General features: G+C 53.9%; 1 protein-coding gene across 1 annotated transcript; it reads right to left on the bottom strand.

Moving 5' to 3' along the window:
- Positions 1 to 199: 199 nt before the first annotated feature.
- Positions 200 to 23,879, bottom strand: CTDSP2 (CTD small phosphatase 2). The gene is made up of 8 exons (XM_075551363.1): positions 23,472 to 23,879; positions 9,259 to 9,407; positions 7,697 to 7,735; positions 7,252 to 7,353; positions 6,785 to 6,841; positions 4,308 to 4,400; positions 4,016 to 4,201; positions 200 to 3,878 (listed from the first exon to the last, which is right to left on the bottom strand). Exons 1-8 carry the CDS (start codon positions 23,533 to 23,535, stop codon positions 3,753 to 3,755), a joined length of 816 nt encoding a protein of 271 aa, XP_075407478.1. The 5' UTR covers positions 23,536 to 23,879; the 3' UTR covers positions 200 to 3,752.
- Positions 23,880 to 26,882: the final 3,003 nt, after the last annotated feature.

Below are 26,882 nucleotides of genomic sequence, written 5' to 3'. Positions count from 1 at the left end.
GTTGACATGGGAGCTGGATGTGGGGGCTGGGGAAGGGTAGATGGAGAGATTCCCGGTAACCTTGAAGGGAAAGTCACTCAGTGCCCAGCCAGGCAGCAGCCGCAGCTTGCTCAGCCTGGGGGCTCCTCTATCATCACCACCCAAAGGGCTGTGAAGGGGGAAGGGCAGCACTCCTTTGACAGTAGGGTCCAGAAGCAGCTCCCATTCTTGGGTGAGTTTTTCAAACCCGCTTTATTAAACTGTAAGTAATACAAATATTCCAAAAATATAAACAGACACTTAATGGCGTTCTGCATTTCAAGTTTTTGAATACAACAAATTTATCAAACCGTGAATCTGTAACCAAGGTAGTCAGAATCCCATATCCCAACACAGTGGGAAGCAGATCCCTACCCTCCAAATGGCACCCTGACAGAGAAAGCGTGAGATGGGCGGGGTCACGGGGAGTGGTGGCAGAGAGGCCTGGGGCCAGAGCAGGGTCAGCTCCAGGACAGGCGTACAGCAATAATGGGTTCATGTGGCTGGCCGGCACCTCAGACCACCCCTCCCCTGGCTGAGCATCCATATTGACCAACTCATTTAAGTGTAAAGAAAGGCAGACTAAACTAAAACCCCGTTTGTTTTACAAAAAGGTCAACGAGGGACACCAGTGCCAGCAACCAATCTCACCTCCCCGACTTGGCCTGGCTGGGGCCTGGCTAGTCTTCCAGGTGGGGTGGTCCCACCAGTGAGGGGTCGGCAGCAGCAGAAAAGAACAGGGCCCCAGGAATGACTGCCTGGACCTTCCGGGCTTCAAGCACAAAGCAGCTACCGGGCCAGTTAACCAGAGGTCAGTTTGCACATTTACAAAATGGTCAAAGTCTTTGGGAGGCAGGAGGGAGCGAAACAGAAGGTCTCGTGCTAACAAGGCAAATTTCCGATTTGTTCAGCAATTCCACACACACACACACACACACACACTTAAGAGTCCAGGGCACCTCTGTGCTCCTCTGGGAGCTAGGGACCCAGGGGTCTAATCCAGTGTCACCTCTACAATGTGCAGAGGGGGCACTCTTACCTGACCCTTTTCCAAACTGGTCCTGTGTTCAAAGCTCCCCCTATGAGAGGGACACGAACGTCAGGCTTTGATTTAGAAGCCCAATCAGAGAGACACCTGTGTCCCTGAAGAGGCACCTTAAAGAACTGAACCTGGCAGGCAGGCAAATTCTGGGCATGGCTTGAATTGGCGCTAACCAGGCACTGTGGCCCACTGCCTCCATAAGACCAGTCTCAACCAGGAAGGGCTTGTGGGATGCTATAGAACAGATGCCCGGACAAAATGGCTTGCTCTCCTCCAAAATTGAGGCCCATTCCTCCGAGGAGCTAGTTTTACATCCATCACTTGCCTCTAATCTAACACACTGTGTATATGAAACTGGAAGCTGCTCATCAAGTAATGACTTTAGGCTGGCTCTGGTCCCAAAGGACCCTTGTTATGCTTATTTAGCCAAGTTATTTCTCCAGGGAAGAGGAGATGGGGGCATGGGGTGACATTTGTGGGGAGGAACGGCAAGCAAGCAGGGCTGATGAAGCGGGCTTCATGCACAAGCAGCAGGGGCAGTCCCACCAAGCTGTCCTGGGCTCTGGTCCTGGCACACACTCTGGACACCTGGGCCTGGAGGTGTTTTTTTTTATTGGGGGTGGGGACGACATGTGTGGTATGTGTGGAAGGGTACAGGCTTTTCTTCCACCCATAAAAATATGGAAAGGGAGGCCAAGAAAGATCCCAGGAACTGGATCCAGTTCAGTGCCTTTTATTGCTTATTTAGTCAGAAAAATTTGGCTGGGCCCGAGGGCAGATGGCCCTAGGTTATCTACGGCATGAGAGAGGCCTGCTGCGTTCAGCTCTTGCTTTCCTGGGGCACACATCCTTCCGGGCTAGCACCTAGAGCCTCCTGCCCTTTTCCTGCACAGGACCAGGCAGCAGGGAGATAGATGACCACAGGAGTATGGGAGCACTCTGTGGCACCAAGGGAAAGACTGGCAAGGCCTTTGAACCTCAGGACAAGGAGGGGAGGTGGCACCACAATGCTAAGGAAGGACATCAGCTAGCTGGCACTCAGGACACCCAGCTCCTGTCCAGCCCATGGTTATGTTCTGAGGCCAGACTTATGGAAACTGCAGAGAGTAGGGGTGAGTCCTGAGCGGTAAGTATCCTGCACCGGAAGCAATTTACAAAGGTTGTGTGACTCCTGCATCCAAAGTCCTGGAACTCCTGACATCCCCTCCCTCCCTTACCTCCAAGGGAGGTAGAGAACCCCACCCAGCCCCAGGTGAGACCAAAATTAAGGCAGTGATGCTGAGAAGGGGCTCCCTTTGGGGGGTTTGAGGGGGGGGGGTCCTTGTGCTCCCAACTGCAGCACCTCCCCTTTTGTTTTCCATGCTGGGACTGTTTTAAAGCATTTACTGTTAAGAACCTTTGAAGGTGAGAGACACCCAAAGCACAATTAATGCTAGAGGCTCCTTTACACCTGAGCTCTTTGGGGCATTTGAGAACCCCACTTCCTTGGCCCCAGGACAACCAGGAGTGCCTCTGAGGCCCTGGAGGAAAGGTGTTGGCTGGACCTGACTGGGCTCAGCACAGGAAGCCCTGGGGGAAGACACAACAGGAAGCAGCTCAGCCCTGGGGGGGGGGGGGAGGGGGGCAGCCCAGTACCCAGCCCTTCCCGGCCTTTGGAACTGAGTGCTCTCCACAGCACCACAGAGAATCCCTGAAGAGCAGACTCGTGGAGGCAGTCCCAAACTTGGCTGTTCTACAAGCCAAGAACAGGGACACACACATTCATGCTTCGGGGATTTCCCTCTTTACTACACCTCAAGGCCTTCCACACACTCATCTCAGGCCCAGAATACAGCTTTGCCAGAAACAAACCAGGCCCAACACTCCCAAGTTTAGAAAGAGAATTTTAAAACAGACTCAAAAGAACGGAAATCACTTATGTGCCCTCTTCCAAGGCAAGGAAAAGACCTCCTTCCCCACAGGGTCAAGACTATGGCTAGGTGGTGAGGAAGGCAGGCCTGGCCCCAGCCAAGGGGGAGACACAAAGAGGGGCCGTGGCAGACACTTGGCTGCAGGCAAGTGCAGCTCTTGGGCCGCAGGACCCCATGGCCACTGGGGTACTGGTTCTGGAAATAAGTTCTCATCTTCCCAGAAGTGTTGTTTCTGTCTGCAGCAGCTGGCTGGAGAAAGGCTTCAGAAAGGCGTGTGTCCGGGGTGCCCGAAGGCAGCCTCCGACTCTTCCTTTCTCCTTGGCATGCGTCTTACAACACTGAGGAAGGCCAGGGGGTTGGCAGCTGCGCCTTCAATCGTCTTCAACCTACAGAGCTTCATAGCTCTAAGGGTGACTGGAGAGGAAACTTGGGGAGATTCTTGATCTTTCCACTTCTCACCCAACCTGAAACACTGTAGAGATCCTGTTGCCACAGTTCAAGGTAAGTCACACACACATACATACACACACACACACACACACACACACACATACACACATACCTTGAGAACCCAACTCCGGACGCAGGGAGCTCTGGGCATTGTTGGTCTGCTACTTGCCCACCTGGCATCACTAACTTGTCCTAAAGCTCTTTCCAACCACTTCTCTATCCAGGCCCCATCGGTGAGGCTCCTAGCTTTCCCTTCCCTGCATCTGGCTGATCATAAAGGCACAAAGTAGGAAAGTCCACACTGGGATGGCGTTGCTTGGAAGCAAGGAAGGCTACGGGGCCCGCAGCTGCCCAAGGCTGGTGTAGACATCCTCTGCTCCGCTCAGCTCCTCGAAGATGGGGATCAGATTCAGCAACTCAGTGTCTGCCATGTCATCAAACCAGGACTGCACAGGCACCTTGGGCAGGAAGAAGACAGGTCAATCCTGGTGAGCAGCCCTCCCACCTGGCCCCCAAGATCCTGTAAGCTGTGTGGGTGTGCTTCAGGCTCAGAGCTGCCACTCCTCCCCCTGGACAAGGACATCCAACCACTCACGGCGTTCTCTGGGTGGAAGATGTATGAAGCTGGCGAGTTGTCCAGGATGAGGGTTTTCCTCAGGTCCCTGCCCAGGCGGCTGAGATCCTTGACGTAGCAGCCCTGGTGGAACACACAGGACTCCCGGAACAGGCGGGCCCGGAACACCCCGCAGCGGTCCAGCAAGTCCGTGACAGGGTCGGCATACTGGTAGAGAGGGAGTAGTTTTGTTTGGAGGCATCGTGCAGACCAGCCAGGAGCTTTGGAACCCAGTGTTGGTCCCCGGCTCCTCTACCCTCCTGCCCCCAGGTACCTTGGCTAGGCTGGCAGTGAAGAGGACACATTCAAAGAGTTCCCCCATTCGCCTCAGGAACTCATCCACATAAGGCCTCTTGAGCACATACACCTGAGCAAAGGCAAGCAGAGTGGCTTGTGGGTGGCGTTACCCTCCATCACTTACTCACACAAAAGCAGCAAGACAAGGTTCAGAGACTGCTCTGTCCAGACTCCTACACTCCAGCCACACAGACTCCCTGGGCACAAGCCTCTGCCCCACAGACGGGCACCAGCTTCACCCTCTCCCTGGGCTTCTGTGACTTGTAACCGCAGCCTTGGTCCAGCTTAGGACCACACTCCTGCCCTAGGAGCCATCGCTGTTTCCAGTGGTGGATCATCAGCTGCCTCCAGAAACAAGTAATCAAGAACAGGCCTCCCCGATGGAAACAGCCTATCCTGGATTACTTGAATCCAGCCACAGCCACTGTGCAAGTGAGCTTTCCGGCCTTGGCTCTGACAGGACCTTCTGTCCAGGTCACCATGGGCGCAATGCAAACACCTTGAAACCTTGCATCCTCACAGGGCTGCTAGCACAGAAGCGACCCCCCCCCCCCCCGCCATGATCTTAGGCCAGGCATACGCAGCTTCTTGCTCTCATGCCCTCCATTCCATGCTTGCTCCTGCCACCCGCCTGGGTACCTTGTGCCCATTCATTGTTATCATGCACACTTTGGTCTTAAGCCCATCCCCGCCCCACCCTCTGGCTATCCCTAATGCAGAGAAGCCCTGCTTGATGGTTCCTGTCTGGTGAGGACTCCATCTGGGATGAAGCTGGACCACCCACCCACAGGTCAGTGCCCTGGGATCTGCTGCAGGATTCCTTCCCCCAGGCACTCACAGCTTAGTCCCTGTAGCCTGCCAGCTCCTCAGTCTTCCTACCCCACAGCTGTTCAAAGCGTGCCCTCTGCAGCTCCCCTTCCTGACTGTCAGCTCCCCCTGCCCTTCCATGTTAGCCAGGAGCCACAGCTCCCCAGCCCCATGAGTCTTGTGCAAGGACAAACAATCTGTCTCGAAAGAAGTACAGCCAGAATGAGAATGCTATCAGGAGGGGCCAGACCCTGGAGAAGGCCATCCAGAGCGGCCGAGGGTCAGTATGACAGAGGAAGGCCCTCAAGACAGAACGACACAGTGGCTACAACAACGAGTTCAAACACAGCAGCGATTATGAGGCTGGCACAGGTCTGGACAGTGTTTTGCTCAGTGTGCATGGGGTCACTGTGAGTGGAAGATGAACTGACGCCACCCAACAACAACATGCCCGCAAATAGACTGCACAGGGCTGGTGGGAAGGGTCCGTGCAGTTCAAGGGTTAAGTCTACTTCTGATCAGGGGATGCAGCTGTGGCTGGCAGAGCATTGAGGGAGAAGTCTCTAATGGACACCAGAGAGGACACCCCTTGGAAGCATACTGAGTAACTAACTCTACTACTGAGGTCACAAAACAAGTACTGAGACTACCAGGGCATCTGTTTCTCCTGTCTCTGGCTCTCGGGTGAGAAGCAGGTCTTCTCTTTTCACTGTCAGGGCTGAGTGATCCCTAACTCTGCATTGAGCAGGCATCCAAGTAGTGAAGCCTGATCTTGCTTAGACTCTTTCCTCCAACAGGCATGTGCCCAGCCCAGGTAGGTCCTGAGCCCATACTTAATGCAGAGTCCTGTGTAGGAACCCAGGGGGAGGGAGGCTGGGAGCTGGCCAGTCTAGGAAGATGGAATTGGCTAGCTAGATGGGGGCAGGAGTAGGGTGAGTTTGGGGAAGGGGGAGAGAGTATTCCATCAGGGAAACTACCTGTACTGGTTTTCTGCCTGTGGCAAGGTCAGAGACTAGGCAGGATTTGGGACTATGGCCCAGTGGTGACCAATAAATGATAGCTAGGATGACTGTTTAGGGAGTCCTACTGGGAGTAGGTTACACTACACGGTGGGTTACTAATTGCAAAGTCAGCAGTTTAAAACCACCAGTCTCTCCACAGCAGAAACACAAGGCTTTGCACTCCAGTAACCTCCCAAAGAAGTTCTACGCTGGCCCATAGGATTGCTATGGGTCAGAATACACTCAATGGCAGCATTTTTTTGGGTTGCTATTATGACTGTTAGCAAATTAAGTCAATAGTTCTTGCAGATAGGGTGGCTACAAAGAGGCAGGGGAAGTGACAATTAGAGGGGAATAGGAAGATAAAAATTGAGACCCAGGGGCACAACGCATTAAATATTGGGCTGCTGACTGCTAGGTCTGTTGCTCAAACCCACCAGCCACCCCCCAGGAAAGAGATGCGATTGCTCCTTTACAGATTTAAAGCTTCAGAAACCCTAAGCGGTAGTTCTACTCTGTCCAACAGAATTGGAATTGACCAGGAGTAATTAGTTTTATGACGCTGAAGCTGGGGTTTTTTGGTGTGTGTGTGGGGGATGTGAAACCACCAATCAAAGGAGAGGGGCTGAGGAGGCAGGCAGCTCACCTGGTGCGTGGTTCCCTCAATCTCCACAGGCACTATGAAATCAGCATTGTTGATGGGCTGGAAGGCAGATAAGTTAATGAGTGAGCACCATAGCTCCCCAGCCTCCTGGAGGTCCTCCCTGAGACTGTGAAGCTCCTCCCACCCCCTCCATACCTGGCGCTGCCCACCCCCCCAATTCTATGTGAACTGCAAGAGATTGGGGGCCCCTTCTTGAGTTAACAAAAATCCTGCCTTTGAAACCTCAGGGCCAAGTTCCAGGCTGCTTCAATGCCTCTCTGAGGCTCTTCTGTCTGGAGCCCCTAGTATGCCTGCATTCTTCAGTTTGCTCTCCAGAAGTATATGACACTAGAGTGGCCAAAATGCCAGACCTGTCCCAGGTCATCCTCTAGCATCAACTTCAGGCTACCTCCCAGTGCTGACAGGTGGGCTCATAAAGACACAGGGGGCTCTCTTTAAAAGGGGGTTACCTTAAAAGAGCTGTGCACCAGGGTTTCATCCAGGTCAATGACCACACATATCCTTCCTTGATCTTCTTCTGTCACCTCTGGGAGCAGGCAGGTCCCTGGGATCTGAAAGCAGAACCAGGCAGCTGAGATCTGCCCACCAACACAAGCCCAGCAGCTCCCTGCAGCAGGGCTCTGGGGAGAGCTGGGCTTGCCACGGACACATAAGACTGGCAACCTCACTCTCCTGGGAGTGGCACCCCTTGATGGTCAGGAGATAGGAGAGAGTGGCTGCCTGGTTTCCAGCCTCCCACTAGGCCAATGGAAGTGATGGCCAGGGCTTGGCTTGGCTGAGCAACAGGGTATACAGCTCCAACAAATCGAACATGCTCTGTACATACTGGGCACTCAGCAAATGCTGGGATCATTGGGCCCAGACTTCCAAGCACTCAGCCTGCCACTCACATACCTGATAGAACTGGTACTGGAGGCATTGAAGCAGGTCCGACTGGAAGAAAGATGGTGGTGGTCAGTGCCAATCTGCCAGTTTGCTGGGCCCAGCCCCCCACTGGAAGCTTCTAACACGACAATAGTGACCTTCCCCAGGAACTGGGCAGAAAAAGGGGCAGGGCCACTTTCCCCTAGGAGAGGGGAGTAGTCCAGTCCCCATCTGGAGCGGAATCATCAGCTGCTCAGAGGAAACACACTAAAACCCGAGATCCTGCCTCACCCTGGTGGTTTGCTCTCTCTCCGCCCTGGAGCCCAGGCTTCTTTTTGAGAACCTGTGTTGTCTATCCAACCCCCAACCCCCCAAGCGACCACAGGAGACAGTGAAGGAACACTGAGCCCCACACAACACAAATCACCATGAACATACACAGTGGGTACCCAAAGATCAGAAAGCCTACCTCCTCCCCTGCTAATAATCAAAACGTGATGACTGTAACAAGTATTAAGTATTCCTGCTGACAATCTTGAAGAGGAAGCCCTCTCTCTCAATGTGGGCATCTTAGTGTACCTTCTCTGCATGCGTCAGTTGCCCATGAGCTGATGCTGGCCATCAGGGTTCTAGAGCAGAGCACAACTATGGCTCTGTGTGGTTTGCAGGCCGCAGGCAGGTCTCCCAGGGCGTTAACCTTCCACATCCAGCTGGGAGCCAAGCACCCCACCACCAGTGACTTTGTTACTATGTTATTTCAATCTGCTTTTTGACAATGTTGCAACTCCATACTTTCCCCATATGATTGGAAAATTTTTAAATTTGTAAAAAGGAATCACTTAGTAACACCAAGTACTAAGTAACAATGCCCTTGATTCCTGGCCACCGCCACCCCTCTCCCCCTCGGGACAGGCTTTTCATTGATGTGCGTCTTTAGCATTGTTTTAAGAAAGAAAGGTGGGTTAGGCCTTGGCGTTTTGGTAAGGGGAGCTACTGGCATAGACCTTTTGGTCTTCAGATGCCAGAGCTATCTTCCGGGCATTGTGACAAATCAAACGTGTACACATTTACAACTGCCTCTCATAGGCAGAGAGGCTGATGTCAGGGTTGAAAAGAATGTGGTAGAATAGAAGGATTTTAAATTCCTTAGTTCTCTGAAAGTTGGGTAACCTAGAAGGTAGCCTTGTGTATAGTCAAAAGCAGCATTGAGCAACAAGGGCTTTATAGTCAAGATGGGAGTTCGAATCCTGACATCATCACGTTTTAACTTGCAGGAGTCTACTTAAACCCTTTGTGTCTAAAGTCTATGTCTGTGAAGTGGGAATCTGGGACTCTCCTTGCACTCTACTGTGTGGGTCATACAAAATGACATTCACGAACACACTCTGCACAGTTCCTGAGACCTAGAAGGATCTGGACCACAGGAGCCCTGGGAAATCACAGGAACATCTGAATGTAGTAGCTCAAGTGGGACACATTAGGAATGCCAGGGGCCAAAGCAAAAGGCCAGTGACAGGGCCTCTTCCGTGCCTGAGATCTCTGCTGTAGTCTGTGGGGGCCCACCAGCATCCTGGCCGCTGTGATACTGGTACCTTAGCAATGGTGTTGGTTTCCTCCTTGTACGCAGCAAGCTCAGTACAAGAGCTTGATTGGCCAACATGCTGGGCACGAAAACAGCAAAAGAGGGCCTTGAAGATGTTACGCCCACGAGGCTTCTTGGGAGAGGACTTGGAGACCAGGCCTAGAGCAGAGGGGATGACAGAGGCATTAGCTACAGGCACTTCGGGCCTTTATCCCCTTTAATTTGCGGGCTTCCCCAACTCGCCCAGTATGTGCTTTGTGAGTGACCAAGCAATACGATGCTGAAATACACCAAAGCAAGGCTTCTGAAGAATACCAGAAAATTAAATTGCCAAGCACACTGCTTCCATAGAAACAGAATTCCTTCTAAAGCAGAAACAGACGGAACCACAACCTTGTACGGTTTGGGAAATGAGATAGGAAATTTGAGCTGCCGCGGACAGGCCATAAAACCAGGGTCAGGTAGTGTCCAGGTGTTCTGCCACTCTGCTAACAACCCACTGGTGGTTCCCTCAAAATCAACTCTCAGAGACAAGGCTCCAACTTACACCAGGGAGTAACCCTGTCGGTTTCAAGTGGGAGCTAGTCTGTCCAATGTCAGTCTCCACAGCGCTGCTCAGTGGATACAAAACCAACCTGCCTAAAATTCCTCAGTAACCTCGGACCCCTGGAAGCTCAATGGTCATTTTACTCTTGTCCTTTTGCACTCCAGGCCCCTTTCTTTCATACTTCCACCCTTCAAGGACACATGGCCTGACTGGTGGCCGCAGGTGAACCACCCCTTTGGGACACCCACATCAGACCTCTGGTTCTCCGTCCTAGCCCTATGGTTTGGAGACACCACAGCCATTTAATGACAGGCTGGATAAGGTGGGCCTAGGAGAGGGCAGGCTGCCACACATGTGAGGGGCCACCCCGAAATGGATTTCAGCGTCGCCTTTTGTAACTGTTCCAACAATTGCGAGCACAGCGGGAAGACGCGATGGGTAACGCTGGCAGCAGGTGGCGCTGTACATCCACATGCAGGATGGTCCTTGGCCACTGGTCCCAAAGGACCCAGCTTCCCAGGCTTGAGCGGGATGTGGTGTGGAGGATTAAGCTTGAGCCATTCCATTGTGAAGTCTGGGGAACTACTACTTTCCAGGAAGATCACCGGCAAAGAAAGACTGTGTTTGTGGAGAGGGGTCAGAAAAACAAACAGAATGTGCAATTTAGGACAACTTCTGTGTTCCCTGGGGAGGGGGTGAAGGGAAGTGGGAGGCAATGCGGTGGGGCCACCCAGGAGGTACACTGAGCTCAGAGCACCGTGGCCCTTTCAGAAAGGGGTGACGGGAGTCATTTCATGCCAAGTTACTGGGCTGCCATGCCTTCGGAGAGGAGAAAGCAAGAGAAAACCAGTCTATTCTATTCTTAGGACCAGGGGTGGGGAAATATCTCCCAAGGAGCAGTCAGTCAAGTAAGTGGCAGTCAGCTCTGCCCCGAGGCCAACACGACTCACAGCTCTGACTCAACAGAAGGCCAAGAACTTCCGGCAGGTGCAGACAGAGGCCTTCCAGACCACAGCCGCTGCTTGCTTGCTTACTGGGCAGATCAGCCAGTCCAGAGAGCTCGCTCCACCCACCTGGGATGTAGGTTTGGCCAGCAGACATTGCATAGAAAATTACTGCCTCCTCTCTACACCCACTCCCCCCACTTCTCTGCCACATCAGTCTTAAAAAACCTTGGATATCTAATCTCTAGCTTTTGATCCTGATGGAAAAATCAAGATTTCCAGAGATTGAAGGAGGGGGAGCGGGGAAGGAGGAGAAGAATGAGGACCTGATAACAGGGGCTTAAGTGGAGAGCAAATGTTTTGAGAATGATGAGTATGTATGTACAATGTATTCATGTACAATGAATGAACAAATGTGCTTTACATAATTGATGTATGTATGGATTGTGATAAGAGTTGTATGAACCCCTAATAAAATGGTTTAAAAAGATTTCCAGAGACTGGGGATTTTGTCAGGAAGGGGGAAGGCCTCTGTGTTAGGAGACAGTCCAGTCTCCCACTTAGAGACATACAGATGGCAGAGTTAGCAGGAAAGGCCAGCCCCCACAGTTTACAGTCAATCTGAAGCCCGAGGAGCCAGGGCAGGAGCTAACGAAGCTCCAAGACCAAAGCTGAACCATAGTTTTCCCTCTGGTTTATGGTTTCTTCACACAGAACCACAATCGGAGGCTTAACCGGGGCACAGAGCTTTTCTTAAAAGGCCACACAGCCTGGGTTTTTCTTGGAGAGAGGCCATCAAGAAAGCACTGAGCATCTTAGTGACAGACGCTGTGAAGGCTGAGTAATCCCAAGAGGCAGGGGTGGGGGTGGGGGTAGGAGGGGTGAAGGGGCCACGCTGAGGCTTCTGGGCTACAGCCTTCTTCCACCACAGGAGGCTGGAGGGCAGAAATGCCTCAGCCCTAGGAGCTTGGGGGGTGGGGGTGCTCCTCTGTCAGTTTGGACTCTGCAGGAGACCAGGGTCTGTCTTCTCAAAGACACAATGTGACCAGGCAGCCCCTGGGCCTCAGAGATCACAAATGCCCGACTTCAGGGGCACAAAAGGGTTTGGTATTTGGAACAGAACTGCAGGGGCCATTGCCCCCTGGGGAGGGTTACCCAGATCCACAACAGCAAGGTCAATACCCCAGATGTCCCTCACTTCCCCCAGTCCTTCCCTGGGCGGCAGCTTATTCCCCTCACCTTGTAGACACTGCTTCTGAGCAGTATCAGGCAGGCCTCAGCCTCCCCAACATGGCTACCTTCTGGAGGGGCCTGCAATGGCCTTAGCCTGGCACATTCATCAGCCCCCGGCCCTCTGTGGCAGGAGCTCAATAACGCTGACTGACTGACTGAGTGGTTCTAAGCCTCCAGGGCTCCCCGGTCTACAAAGGCAGGCTGTGGAGAGCCACCCCTGGTCTGCAACAGCTCATGAGTGGAGGTAAGGTGGGCCCTTTCTGGGTCTCAGTATTGCTTACTGAGTGCCTGCCCTTGACACTACTTCACTTAGCCCTGACTGTATTTCCAGATGGGAAACTGAAGCACAGAGGTGAAGCAATGTGCTCAAGGCCACACAGCGAGTGTGAGAGTAGGGCCAGCATTTGAAACCCGGTGACCTTGAAAGCAGAGCCATGGTTCTCAGCCACCGCCGCCGCCACCACCATCATCATGGAAGGCCGTCTCACTCAGGCGCAGGCAGCATTTACTAGTTCAACAGCTCCCCCATCTCTTTCAGGGGTCTCTTCTCTTTTGCGTTACTCCTCAGATGGACTGGGGTAAAGAAATGGTTTGGGGTGCAGTCCCGTATTTTTGTTGTCCTCTCAGGCAGGCCACTAAAGGTGAAAGTGTGAGGATTCGGTTCCACCCCAGCCAGCCTGCACCTGCTGGGAGCACCAGATACCTCTGGGAGAGCAAGGGAACAATAGGGGAGGGGGAAGGGCTGGCGCCAGGAGCTTTGGTCCAAGACCTGCTTTGTTCTGGAGGTTTAAGGGTAGGGGGAGCCACACACCAGAGTGGGATCTGAAACTCCTGTCAAAGAGCCTTTCAAATGGCTTCTTTCATGCAGCACTTAGCATTGTGTCCTGACCGCCAGCCAGGTGCAGGCCACCCCCACTCCTCCAAGTGGTGGGGAGCAACCCCCGCCCCAGCCAGCGCCCACTGGAGAAGTACATGGGGCACAAGCCCTGCCAGCATTACAGGTGCCTGTGAATCTCACAGCAGTTTCCCCATGAGGGGCTGGAATTCCAGTGGGTGCCATGCCTTCATGCAGATACCCCAGTGCCCATCTACTCTCCCTACTGTTGGTGGCCTAGTTACTGACTGAGAACAAAGGGAGCAGCCACACACCTCTGTGAGCCTGTTTCCTTATGCTCCATAAACTGGGATCACAACAGTCCTCACTCATGATGGAAGCAAGAAACAGGACTACAGACCACGAGGGGCCGTGAGAACGCCAACGCTGAACACTGGGCCAGGTGAGCGGAGCGGAGCGGGCCGCCGCATTCTAGAAGGCCAGACATGGATCAGCTCACCCCAGCCCTGTCATCTGGTTGATGCTCAACAGACAGAAGATGAGGGGAGAGTCCTGGAACTAGAACTCTGATGGAAAACTCCCCCATCACTGCTGCTTCCCAAGTCCCCCCACCCCAGGTGGTTTTTAGTTCCCGACTTGCCAACTGGTGTTCTGGTTAGAAAGGGAAAGTCGGGCTGGCCTGGCCATCCATCCTCTACGGTGGGGCAAGCCCGCTGGTGCTGCCCTCCCCTGGGTCCACCTGCGGCCTCTACGAGGGCCCCCAGGACACGGCTGCCCCTACTTCAAAAGCACGTGGCTTGTGCGCATGCCTGCACAGATGAAGCCTGGCTTTGTCAGGACCACACTATTTTTAACCTCTTCCTGAAGGTCAGACCCAGGCAACACTGCCAATAACACCGCTTCATGTCCCAGCAAAGGAACTCCTCACACGCACCCAGGAGTCAGGAGGGCGAAGGCTGGCTCTGGGCTGCAGGGTCTGCACAGGTCCGTTCAGTAGCGGCTGCTGGCTTGGTTCAGTGCTCAGAGGTGCTGCCCCTCCCCCACAGCAAAGGCTTTCATCTGGAGATCACTATAAAATGGCCTCTCTAAGGGCCTCCCTCCGCAGCTATCAGAGGAAGGAGAGTATTCGGACCATTTCCGGCCTTTTTGGCAGGCTGCCTGGGCCCCGCGGCATCTGATTGGGGCTCTTCGAGGAGAAGAGAGAGTCCTCCTGGGGCCTCAGCAAGGGGCGTCTGTGCCTTGGCCACGGGCAAACCCCACAGTGCCAGGTGGACGGAAGCACGCCCCAGGCCAGCAGGTGAGTCAGCAGGGGAAGGAAAGGCGATGAGAACTGCCCAGACAACCCTTACAGAAGAGACTGGAAAGCGGGAGGGAGTACCTGTTTCTGTGATGGCCACCTGCTGACCCCACTCTCCCCAGGTGACAAGGGACGTGGGAGCAACACCTGCAACCACCGTTCCAAAGAGCAGCTGTGATTCTGACTGCAGGGACTCTCCAAGCACAGTTCAGCTACCCCGCTGCGTGGCTCATGCTGGATGGGGGTGTCAGGGGGCATAGGGCTCCCTCAGTGACCCCCCCCCCCCACCTGCACTCAATGTGCTGTGCTACCTGTGGGTGGGGCGGCAGTGGGGAGGTCAGTCCCCTGGCTCAGCACAGGCCCTGTTTTAGGAGTAGGAGATTCCTGGTAACTTCTAGGAGATCCAGATACTCTCCCTCCCTCGATTTCAGCATTGGCCTCTAAAGCAATCAGTGCCCCAACATCCCTGGGCAGCTCTGCTGTGGGCAGGGTGGGGTGGTGCATGGTGCCTGTCTCCCTCAGACTCCCAAGGGATTCATCACAGAAGGTGGAGCTGGTCTGGCCCAGGAGCCAGCTTTTCAAGGACCTGGTGACAGCAGCAGCCCAGCTGACCCCAGCCCCCACCCAGAGCACTCTGGGAGCATGTCCCTGGTATCTGATGGCTGCCAGTGGCAGCAGGAAGAGAATCAAGATGGCGCCAGCAAAGCCCAGAGGGCAGGATTCTCTCCTGGTGGGGAGGGCGTAAGGGGGGGCTGAGCAGCCACTGGGGGCCTCCTCCCCAGCAGCTCGCAAGCCTGCTTGGAGGGCACACTCTTGAGCGGGAGCTGAGGAGCAGCACAGGGCAGGGCCCTGCCTAGAGCCTCAAGTGCCTCTGCCCAGACCTGGAAGCAAAACAGTGCCTGTGAAAGGTGTTGACCCTTGACCTTCAGTTGAGGGGTGTGGCCTTGGGCCTCAGTTTCTTCACCTATAAATTGGGAATGCCACCATGGCCTGTAATATAAAGTCGTGAGAATGCCAGGCGCTCAGGGGTGGCCTGACCCTCATAAAAGCTCACAGAATCTTAGCTCCTACCAAGTGTAAAGGACTTTCATACCCTTACCTCCGCCTCAATCTCAAATGGTCACGCACAAAGGGACCGGAGGGATTGCTGTCAACTTATTTTGGACTCATTCAGAGGTCGCAGAACTTGATGGGCCAGACCTGGGACATGGCCTTTTCTAGAACCCCACGAACCAATCACAGACACAGACACGACTCTACAGTGGCTCTCAACCTTCTTAATGCTTCGACCCTTTAATACAGTTCCTCATGTGGTGGTGACTCCCAACCAAAACATTATTTTCATTGCTACTTCCTGTCATTTTGCAAAGGGGTCGTGACCCACAGGTTGAGAACCGCTGCTCTACCGGCTAGCACTAGTCCTTTACCTGGCTAGCCTCTGCCATCATACCTGCAGCCACCGAGTTGATTCTGACTCACACTGACTGTACTATAGTTTCCACGGCTGGGCATGTTCACAGTTGCAGACAGCCTCACCTTTCTCCCACAGAGCAGTTGGTGGGCTTGAACTGCCCACCATGCAGTGTGCAACCCAATGCCTAACCCCAGTGCCATCAGGCTCCTGGCTAGCCTCTACAGGAAGGCTGAAAAAGAACCCTGCCAAGGGAGCATCTGCCCTCGGGGACACACATCTGTTCCCACCCCACCCTCTACCTTCCACAGTCGTAGCTAGGGCTAGCCAACCAGTCCAGGTGTGTCCACCTGAGAGCCCTGAGCTCCAAGTCAGGAGGTCTGCCTAGCCTCTCGGCAGGTCTGCCTAAGCCACAACCTCCCTGGGGTGCTTTCCTTACCCGTCAATGGGAAATGAAAGGTCCCCCTGCCTGCTTGCTGCTCTACCCCTCACCGCACGTGACCTCAGACCACCTGGTGGCTGACTCACAGGCACTTTACCAAGGGGTGTAAATGCTAGGCCTCCTGGGACCACTCAGGCACCCTTGGGCAAGCACTTCAGGTCTCCAGTGACGTGGGCACAATTCTCATGCATAAGGGTGTCTATCATGAGGATTAAACTGGAGAGGAGAGGTAAAATGCTAGAACAGCATTTGCTAGTCTGTTGTAAACTCTATCAATATTGGCTGGAATCGCGACCAGATGAGTGAGTAGTACATCGGGGCACCAATAAGGGCTACTTGTGCTTGCTCACTAATCTGTAGTGAAACATTTCACATGAGTTTCATCATGTCTTGAGGAAAATACATGTGAAACTCTTCCCTACAGATTGGTAAATAGGCACAAGTTAGTCTGTGCTTACTACCTTGCTTACTGTATCCTCCATGCACACTCGGAAGATGTCAGGGCGTCCCTTGAGGAGCCCACAGAGCTTTCACAAACAGCAGAACTGGCCTCCTCAGGGGACTCTTGAAGCTCATGCGGAGCAGGCAGCTGCGACCACTGCCGCGCCTCCCTGGCTCTTCTCCAGGGACACCTGTCAGCATGACAGGGAGCATCTGAGCACACACATGCCTGACCCACCTGCCCAGACTCTGACTGCGTAGGCCTGGCCGTGTCTCTATTTTTAGCAAGTGTCACAGGAGATTCTGATGTGTGGCCTTAGCTGAGAGCCACTGACTAGAGGTGGCCATGGGTCTCTGAGGAACCCTTCTAGGTCTGGAGGTTGTTCCAGTCTGAATCCTTTGGACTGGCTCCCCACCATCACTGACTGACTCAGTGGCTCTGCAGACCCGGGAGGACTCCTCTTTAGGGTCTAGCTTCCCTCCCTAGTTGTAGCCTACCCACCCATCAAAAGCCCTGGGCTTGTAGGCCCACTGGGGGGTGGGCAGAGGGGCTCAAGGGCTAGGTGTACTGTCCCAGGAAGTTGCTTCTGCAGGCCTGAATTTAGGGTTTGAGCCTTCCCATGATCTTGGCTTGACTCTCTCTCACTGCCGTTGAAGCCACATTAATTCTCGAAACAGTGCAGACGGGAAAGAGCAGCTGGGTTCACAGGTCAGGAGAAATGGAGGTACAAGGTGAAAGGGGAGTCTGAGCAGAGCCTGCTTGGTTGTGGGCAGGGTTCTGGGAACGCCTGGGACAGGAGGGAACTGGAGATCCACTCCAAGGTCGGATTCAAAGCCAGCCCTTTCAACAGCTGGCCAGCAGAACTGGGCTGATCCACCTTGCACCCAGAAGTGGTCTGCTGTCCTGTCCATCCTGCAAGCACTGCTTCCGTGCCGCGCAGTCAGACCCGAGTAGCCGGCCGGGCACCTGGCCAGCCCAGGAAGCCCAGTTCCAGTGGGTCTCTGGTCAGAGAGGCTTCCAGTTCTAAGATCACCTCCACCTTGATTTCTGGTTGTTTCATAAGCAGGACTTCAAGGAGTTCATCCTGGGTGACCCCCTGCTCACAATTTGTTTTTCCCCTTATACTTAATCTGCCTGCATTTAAACAAATTCCCAGATGAAGCGAGACTTGATAAAACGTGGATTCTGATAGAGTAGATGGGAACAAAAAGCAAATTCTCAACACGGGGTCAGCCTCCTTCTTTGAGGCCCTGTTCCTAAAGAGATGTCTGTTACTGTATTCATCTGCATCCCAGCTGGGAGCTAACCCTTCACTTCAGGGGAGGGAGTCATGTCAGGGACACACCCAATCCCAGGTCCCCAAGACAAGTAAGTACATTCTGTGCTTCCAGAGGCTGGGCAGCCTAACCCAGGCAGGACAAAAGCCATTTTAATGCTGTTTTGGGGGCTTTCACAGTATTGGAACCCCAAAGCCAAAGTTGCAACAAGAGCTTATGAACAAGCTCTGCTCTTCAAAGCCTCAGTGTTTCCCCTGCTTTTCTGTGCTGTTTTTGGGTGTTGTTGAGTCAGGCCCAAATCACAGCGACCTTAAGTACAACCTGATGTACAACAGAAATCGTGAGAATTCCCTAAACCCCGAAGCTCACTGAGTTAATGTTATTAATTCTCAGAGCCAATGCAGATATGAAGAGCAGACAGACAGACAGACGTCTTGAGTATTCACCATTCCCATTTTGAGGAGTCTAGCAGCTGGGGTCACAGCGTCAGACTCCCCTCATTGCAACTAACATCATCAACCAACCACACACAACAGCCGGGGCCATTCAGAAACTCCAGAGACTGTGCAGAGGTGGGGCTTTAAGCTAACCAGAAGCCAGGCAGATCAAAAGCCCAAGGAAGTACTCCCCAACCCCCCTGCATCTAGTTGACTCCAATGGTAGAGGGTGTGAGAAGCTGTAAATCTTGATAGGAGCAGGCTGCCTCATCTTTCTCCAGTGGAGCACCTGGTGGGTTTGAACTGCCATGTGGGGCCTATGCTCACTTGACAGGACGGCTCATAACTCCTCCACAGCATTTTGGAAGCTGTAAAGCGTATTCTTCATGGAGATGAACTCCCTACTTTTCCTCCTGTGCAGAGGCTGGCGGGTTGGTGCTGCTGACTGTTGACTTCATCAACACTGCTGCCAAAGACGGGTCTGTGCAGCAAGGAGGGTTGCTTCTGAATGCCAGGCCCCCACATCAATGTCCCCTCTGACCCCAGCCACCTGTTGTGACCAATCAAACTCTCATGGCCTCATGCTGTGCGCTGTGTCCTGGGGTAGAGGGTGGATCATGGTCCAACTGTGTAAAATAGAAAGACACTAACCTTTCACATTCACCTACTAAGTGCCAGAAAGTACAGAAAGGTAAATATCATTACAGGTATTCTCCGATTTTCAACAGTTCCATTTACACTATTTAGGGTTCTTTTGTATACTACTCAGTTTTACCAAAGATCCACAGGAGTACCTGCTTTTGCTAACCTAAAGGAATGAAGAGACAACGTTGACTTTCATGAGAAATGGGCAGAGTGCAACTCAAGGGCCTTCTCCGTGGTTTTACAGCAGCTCTCATTAGAGAGGCAGTGTGAGAGTGGCCGTGCGATCTGCACTGTACACACGTTACTTCTATTCTAAATAGGCTGTGCACTTATCCACAGAGGCCCACGTGGCACAGTGGGTTACACGTTGGGCTGCTAACCACAAGGTCAGCAGTTCAAAACTGTCAGCCACTCTTCGGGAGAAAGACGAGGCTTTCTACTTCCATAAAGAGCTCCGGTCTGAGAAACTCACAAGGGCATTCTACCCTGGGCTACGGGGTCTCTGTGAGTTGGAGTTGACGCATGGCAGTGAGTCGCTGTGGGAAGGCTCAGATCACGTGCTGCTCGAGACAGAGGGGGCAGTCTGCACACAGATTCGAGGTCTGGGCCGCCTTACACGGGCGGCCGTGAGTCGGAATGGACTCCACGGCATGGATGGTCTTCGCTGTCCCAGCATTCCTGCTTTTACTCCATTAGTTCTCTTTCAGCCTCATGGGTTACTCGGTAGGTTCTTCTGATTATCCCGAGTCTGGGAATGTTCAGGATATTTCCCCATATAAAAGAACATTAATTGTCTCTCGGCTTTACACCATCTCTGCTTATGAAAGATTTCACAGGAATGTTCTACTTTTGAACAGACAGGAGCCTGTAGCCTCGTGGACAGAGAAGCCCCCCAGAGCACTTCTGCGATGTCACTCCTTGTGACCAGGGCAGGAAAAGCTGGGGCTTCAACACAGGGCCAAATCAATCAGTTTTGCTCTAGGAACAGTTCTGTCCCCCAGGTCCCTTACCCCACACTTCACCCAACCCAAGAGCCATACTTCTCAGGCTGGGGATAAAAGGCGAGACCCCAAGCTCCTCCAAAAGCTAGCAGGAAGAACTTAGAACCTGGAGGAAGGAAAGAGACGTGTGCACGCACATAGACATGTGTCCATTTATGTGTTGTCTTTCCACACTGAGCTATGAACGCTTGTACTCACATTCATTCCTCTGCAAGGCGGCCTCCCACCCCACACGACTGGGAACACCAATTCGTTTTGGCTGCAGATGTGTCTTCTACTTCTAGTAGTTAGAACTAGTGATTAAGAGAGATTTGGAAGGTCCCACTGGATGAAAATGGGCACCCCTTTGCGCCACCCCATTTCTTGAAGACCACTGTAGTTCAGAAGGGAGGCAAGCAGACCACCACTACCTCTGCCAATCCAAGGGGTTTTTTTCAGGGCAACTCTGAGGTATTGCTGTGCAAGTTAAACTTGGCCAAAGCAAATGCAAACCCCAGCCCCGGGATGCTGGGAGTCTACAATCTTGTTGCTGAGCTTGAAACACTTGGGTTCTTCAGGAATGAGCACAAGCCTAAATTGCCACACAGGCTCCCCTCACCCCCCTCCAACAAAGCCAGGGAAAACTCCGAGAGAGACACAAGGAGCAGGCAGAAGGGGAGCAAGGAGAGGTGAGGAACCAGAGGGGCAGAAGGACCACCCAAGCCCTGCAGACAGTGCCAATGAGCACCCCCTTAAATACACACAGCAAGCACACACCCTTAAACACAGTTCCCAGCAGGACTCATTTCTAAGCTTTTCAAGTGAAGGGCTTAACTACTGAAGAGAGCCAGAAAAACTTGCTACCAACCTAATTCCTAGGCACAGTCAGTCTGTCAGGAGAATCTTTATGATGAGCTAGCACATGTCCCAAGTGAAAGAAGAAACCAAGACGATGTCATCCCCCTTCCCTGCTTGGAAGGGGCATCAGACAGAACAGAAAACAGATAAACTAAATGTCCTGCCGACCTAACCGTACCACCCCTCCTCCAGGGTCCACAGGATCACTTGTGCTCTGAAATTTCCACAGTGGGGGTCCCTGCTTCCTTGCATTTCCCCCCAGGTAACCCCAAAGTCCACAGTCCAACATCCCAGCAAGTCAGTGATACCCTTGGTATGGGTTGTGGTAAATGGCCACTCTCCTGCCAACGAGAGCCTAACTTTTCTGTGTTTTGGATTTTGGATGTCTCACAAACCCTCCTCCTCAGGTACCAGGAAGTGATTTCACTCATCTGTCTAGGAAGATGATCCAATTCTGGTCCTTTTATCATCAATGCTTCCCGCAACTTTGTTCTACCTCCCCGACAGTAATTACTTTTCAATCATCAGCACACCCAAACAGTCCTAAAGCTCACAGAACAGAATGTTGAAAAAAGTTTTTTAAAGCTGCAGTGGCAAACAACTTTACTAAAGCCACCCAAACTAGCAGCAGTTTGTTCCTTTACAGAAACTGATGAATAAAAATGCCTGCTGTTCCTTTCCCCTTTCCAAAGGGGAGCTGAAGCAGCACATGGGAGGTGGGACAGAGCAGGCTGGTCTGGGTGCTGTGACCAGACAAGCAACTCCTATGAGCAAGTTCAAAATGACCCGCCTCATTTTGTTAAAGATGTAGGTCCCGTTTCTAAATTATGAGGCCCTCAGAAAGTGGGCTAGATAAAGTTGCTGGGTGCCCAAGAAGCCCCCAAAACACAAGCCCTTTCTAGAATGCAATCAAATTACGTGGGCAGGGGCTGCAGGTCTTGAGAATGGCCTCCAAGGCAGTGCATTTGAAGAAGGAACCATGAAAAATATACATCCAAAAGCCAGCCATCACCAGTAACCCAGCACTGCTGGGCTTTCTGCTGTGTGTGCATCTATCTATCCTGCTCCCTTCCATTTGGCCCAGGGATGGAGCTTCAGCTTTGCATGGAGACGCCCCTTCAGGAAGTCCAGCCAGCTCCAACAGCAGAGTGGAGGGCCTGGGTGGGCAAGCTCAGGGCAGGACTTCCTGTTTCTCCCCACCACTGCCCCTCAGGAATCCTTCCATACACAATCTCTCCACTTCCTGGGCCCTCAGGGTCCTTTCCTGGAGTGAGAGGTTAGGAGAAGTGGGGTGAGTTGGGCCTGAAATTTTGCCCCACAGGCAGCCTCCCCTTCCCTGCCTCAGCAGAGTAGGGCAGCCCACAGAGGCCTAGAAGTTGCTGTCTGGGTCGCACGGCCAGCCAGTGATGCAGCCCAGAGAGAGTAGCAGTCCTGCCAAGACTGAGGTCAAGGAGCCAGGGGCTTTTCCTGCGTTGGATTTTGAGCAGTCAAGGCTCTGCCGGCCTTGAGGACCAGCTTACTTTGGAGGAGGGCCAGTGACACAGAAGCATACACTGCCCTCTCCATTGAACTATGGGGGGGAGGGAGGCCTGGGACCGTGAACCCAAGGAATCAGTAACCTGTTGGCCTCTCAAATGTGCCCGGAGGATGGGGGTGAGGGTATGTGGTGGGGCACAGAGCTGCCCACCTCCAGGCTCGAGGCCTTCAGCACACTCCAGTGCAGCGCTGGCCCTTCACGCCCGGATCTCTGTGCGGGCGTACGAATGTGGGGATGTGGGGATGCTGGGGGACAGAGAAGCTCTGGATTTGGTCTCTTGAGTATATAGTCTTTCCAGCCTGGGGCCAGGTGGCCCAGTCCGGGGAGTTCTCCAGAAAAACAACCACCACCCAACGACGCCAATCCCTACTTCCCGTGGAAATTCTGCCCGCTATTTTGGCCACATTCCTCAAGGCCAGAAGGACGTGGGGGAGGGGAAGAGTTTTGGGGCCTCGACAGGGACCAAACTACCAGAGATTCCACCCTCAGGCCTCAGCCCTTCCTCCGCCCCTGGGCGGCCCGGCGCCCATCCTCGCATCCCCTCCGCTTAACCCTCGGCAGGCGGGGACCGCGGGCAGGCCGCTGCTGCCCACGGAGAATTCGCACTTTCTCCCGGCGGCGCGATTCAGAAGCAAGCTGCCATCCGGCGAATTATGTAACCAGGGACACGGCTCCCCGGCGAAACAAACGCGGCTCTGTGTGCGCCGCGGCCCCGCGGGAGCGCACCGGGCCGGGGAGGGGCTCCGGCCGGGCCTCGGTCGGGGTGTTTGCTCCGGAGGTGGCGGCGGCGGCCAGGCCCGGGCCCAGGGCTCAGCGGGTCCTTCCCCGCACCGCCCCCGCCTCCCGGCGGTGAACTTGGTCCTAAGTCCCACTGGACGCCGTCCCCGCGCCACTGGAGCCACGGCGGGCTGGGGGCCCGACGGGTAGGGGACTCCGGCCCCCTCGGCCCCCCGCCCCTCTCCAGGTGGCCTGGGGGCAGCCGCGCGCCGCGGGGCCGGGACGTGGCGACCCCAGCCCCCAACCCCGGGGGCGGCGGGCGCCAGCGGGTCCCGCTGGGCGCGCTGCCCTCGGTCGCCCCGCCGGGGGGAGGGGTGCGCGCGGTGACAGCTGCGCGGGGGCCGCCCCTCCCCCTCGGCGCCGGGAGCTGGGCCCGAGCAGCCCCCACGGGGTCTTCGCGGGTCAGGGCACGTGGGTGGAAGGACGAGGGGGCCCGGCCCGCGTCGCCGGACTCGTCCCTTTGAGCCCGGGGAGGCCTGGATGCGGGGCCCAGGTTCCGGCGGGTTCTCGCCCCCTCCCCGCCGGGGGCGACGCAAAGTTTTGGGAAGTTGCTGCCCCTACCTTGCTTGGTGAGCACCAGGGCGTCTTCCCTCCGCGCCTGGGTGATGATGGAGCCGTGTTCCATCTAACAATCCCGCGGGCCCGGGCTGGCTGGGCGGGAGGACGGGCGGCGCGCGCGCTGGGCTGGGCTGGGCTGGGCTGGGGGGCCTGGGCGGGGGCCGGCTCCGGCTCCCGAGACTCCGACTCCCGCAGCTGTTCACATGCCCTCTCGCGTTCCCTCCCGGGGCCGGGCAGGGAGGCGGCCTGTGCGGAGGGCGGGCGGCCGGGGCAGCGGCTCCCCCGGGTGCCCCCAGCCCCGATCCCCCGGCGGCAGCTCCGGGCTCCTCAGTTTGGGTCCAACATGGAGAATCCGGAGCGAAAACAAGAGGAGGAAATGGGACACGGGGCGGTTTCCAGGCTCCCCCCTCCCCTCCGTACTCCAGATAAACAACCCGCGGCTGCAGCGCCCACCCCCGCGCGTTCCTCGGCGCTGGACCCGGCCTCTCCCGGGCCGGCCGGCGCTTCGGGCTCAGGGCAGTGTCCTAGGCCCAGAGACCCTCCACCTGCGAACGGCCGGGGCTGCAGACCATCCCGAGCTGGGCTATTTTGTTACGGAAAAAGCGAATCCCCGAGGGGGGTGGGGTGGCGGGCGGGCAGGCTGGCTGGGGAGACTTGAAACTGCTCCGGCTTTCCGATTGGGCTGCTCGGAGAAAAGGGGCGTGGCCCCTCCTTACTATGCGTTGCGAGGACCCAACAACATTCCAGTCGCCGCAGCCACGCCTCCGGGCCACTCCCCCCCTCACCCGTGCTGCGTCCGCCTATATCCTCGGCCACGCCCCCTCCCTAACTACTTAAAAGGCCACTCCAAAGCTCACGGTTCCTTATTCCTTGGTGAGCCGTTAGTGCTCTTAGAGGGTGGCAAGATTCTGTCCTTCGGTTGACTGATGGAGCCATGCAAGGCTAACCCTGGCGAGGCCAGGCTGGAAGGATTTGGAGCAGTTTCCCTACTTCAGACTTGATCCTCCAATAGTGGCCCCACTGTTTCACGTAAAAGGGTTTTAACTATAGAATCTGGGAAGGGGGTGCAGGACCGGCAGCATTTCGTCGTTCTGCCATGCACGGGGTCCCTATGCCATAGGGTCAGAAGTGACTTAATGGCACCTAACAACAACTGTGAAATCTGGACTGGGGTATGTGGTGGCGGCCCTGGGACCCCAGAATGAAAGAGCAAAAACTGACCAGAGTGCCCTTATCCTCGAATGAAACCCCAACTCGCTGCCATCGAAGGGATTTCAACTCGTAGTCACCCTATAGGAAGCCCTGTGTGTTTCTGAGACTAAGTCTCCCCAGGAGGAGAAAACCTCATCTTTCTCAGGGGGGAACTGATGGTTTCAAACGGCTGACCTTGTTAGCAGCCAGCCCAACACAACCACGGCGCGAGGGCTCCTCTTGTTCCCACAGCTTAGCCTGAGCCCATATGGATAGAGGTCTCTCTGGAAGGAGCTTGGGCTCTGTGGATGCCTTCTGCCTTCCCTGTATGGTGTTTAGCCCTCAGGGCCCCTTCTGCTGGCTAACGACTCCTGAAGCAAAGGTCTTCCCGGCCTCCTGCCAAAGACTGTAGTTGAAGGGCGCAGCACCAGGGACGCAGGCAGCAGCTCACTCTCAGGTCCTTCGCAGTGGTCCACACCTGTCCACGGTGGCGGGGCTGTTTTGGAAGAGAGGGAACTAGCTGCTCTGCTCAGCGCTGAGTGGGGTGGTGTGATTGTTTGAGGTGACTTTTGATCCGTTTCTAACCGCAATATTCTCTGATTCAATGGAGCCCGCCATACGACCAGGACACTCCCAGAAAGGCCAGGTCTTCTCTTTACACGTGCATCTGTGTTTGGGGTGCGGGGTAGAGGACAGGGGCAAGGGGAAGAGTTGTAGACCCTGGCTGCGTTCCCCACTTCCCAATATACTTCAGGACTCCCAGTGATCCAAGACAAAGAGTATAAAATTCGCCAGGGAACTCTCGAATACCAGATTCCTTCTTCCTGGGGACAAGGGAGGTTATGCTATGGGTCTGCCTTAACAGTGCTCTTTCATGCTGCTTTTTGCTGTTCCTACACACACATCCAGGAAACCTTTTTATAGAACACCATTTTAATGGAAATTAAATGAAATAAAATTTTTCCAAAAGAACCTGACTGTTCCAGAAGCTTTGAATGATGCTTATATAACTTTTAAAACTTGGGTAGATTCTAATTCATTAACATGGAAATGGGGACATTCTGACATAGTTACCACCTGTCACGATCAAAAGGTCATTAGAGTTCTAGGAGTCTTACGGCAAATCTTAAGGTTATTAGGAGGCCCTCTGGGACCCTGCCCCAACTCTCTTGCAAGGTGCAGTGGGAACACTGAAACTCCTGAAGTCTAAGCTCTAGCTTAGAGCATAGGACTGAGGTCGGAGGAGTTGGGCCCCAGTGGAGGACCTGGCTCTTGTAGCACTGAGCAGGGCAAGTGATTTATCTAAACTTGTATTTCCTCATCTAGAGAACCAGTCCCTCCCCTCGTCTATAGCACTTTACAGTTTACTTTCACATGCATTAACTGTACCATCCACCACTTGTCTGTCATATTGTGTTTGCTTGCCAGCTGTCAATGATATTTCAAATACTGGTATGGTGAACAGATTCCAGTGGAGCTTCCAAACTGGGGCAGACTTGGAAGAAGGACTCAGTGCTGTACTCTAAAAGAATTGGCTAGTAAAAACTAGGATTAACAGCAAAACATTGTCTGAAACATGCTGGAAGATTAGCTCCTTAGGTTGGAAGGCACTTTAAATATGATTGGGGAAGAGCTTCCTCCTCAAAGTAGATTGATCTTAGTGACATGGATGGAATAGAGCTTTCAGGACCTCCATTTTCAGATGTGGCATGACTTAAAAGAAGCGACTACAAATATCAGTTAATAACTAGAATATAGGATGTGGGACGTATGAATGTAGGAAATTGGAAGTCATTAAAAATTAAGTAGAACACATTGATCAGTACCTTAAGTGATGTCATTTGGTGGGATAAAATGGACTGATATTGACAATCATATAGTCTATTGTGATGGGAATACTAAAGAGAAATGCCGTCACATTCATCGTCAGCAAGGACATTTCAGAATCCTAAAGTACACAACTCTCTTACTCACTGCCGTCAAGTTGATTCTGACTCACAGTGACCCAATAGGACAGAGCAAAACTGTCCCTATAGGTTTCCAAACCCGTACATCTTTACAAGAATAGAACAACTTTACCTTTCTCTCTTGGAACAGCTGGTGGTTTCAAAGTTCTGACCTGGAGGTAAGTAACCCAATTAGTAACGACTGAATGAAAACAATCAAAATGCAAAACTCAAGTTGCAGTATTAAAGGATTCTGTGGCTAAAATGTGCATCAAAA

This window comes from Tenrec ecaudatus, chromosome 6 (genome assembly GCF_050624435.1).
Source record: "Tenrec ecaudatus isolate mTenEca1 chromosome 6, mTenEca1.hap1, whole genome shotgun sequence".
In the NCBI taxonomy this organism is placed as follows: domain Eukaryota; kingdom Metazoa; phylum Chordata; class Mammalia; order Afrosoricida; family Tenrecidae; genus Tenrec; species Tenrec ecaudatus.
Note: the sequence above shows the minus strand (reverse complement) of the source record. Positions and strands in the feature narration are given on the sequence as shown.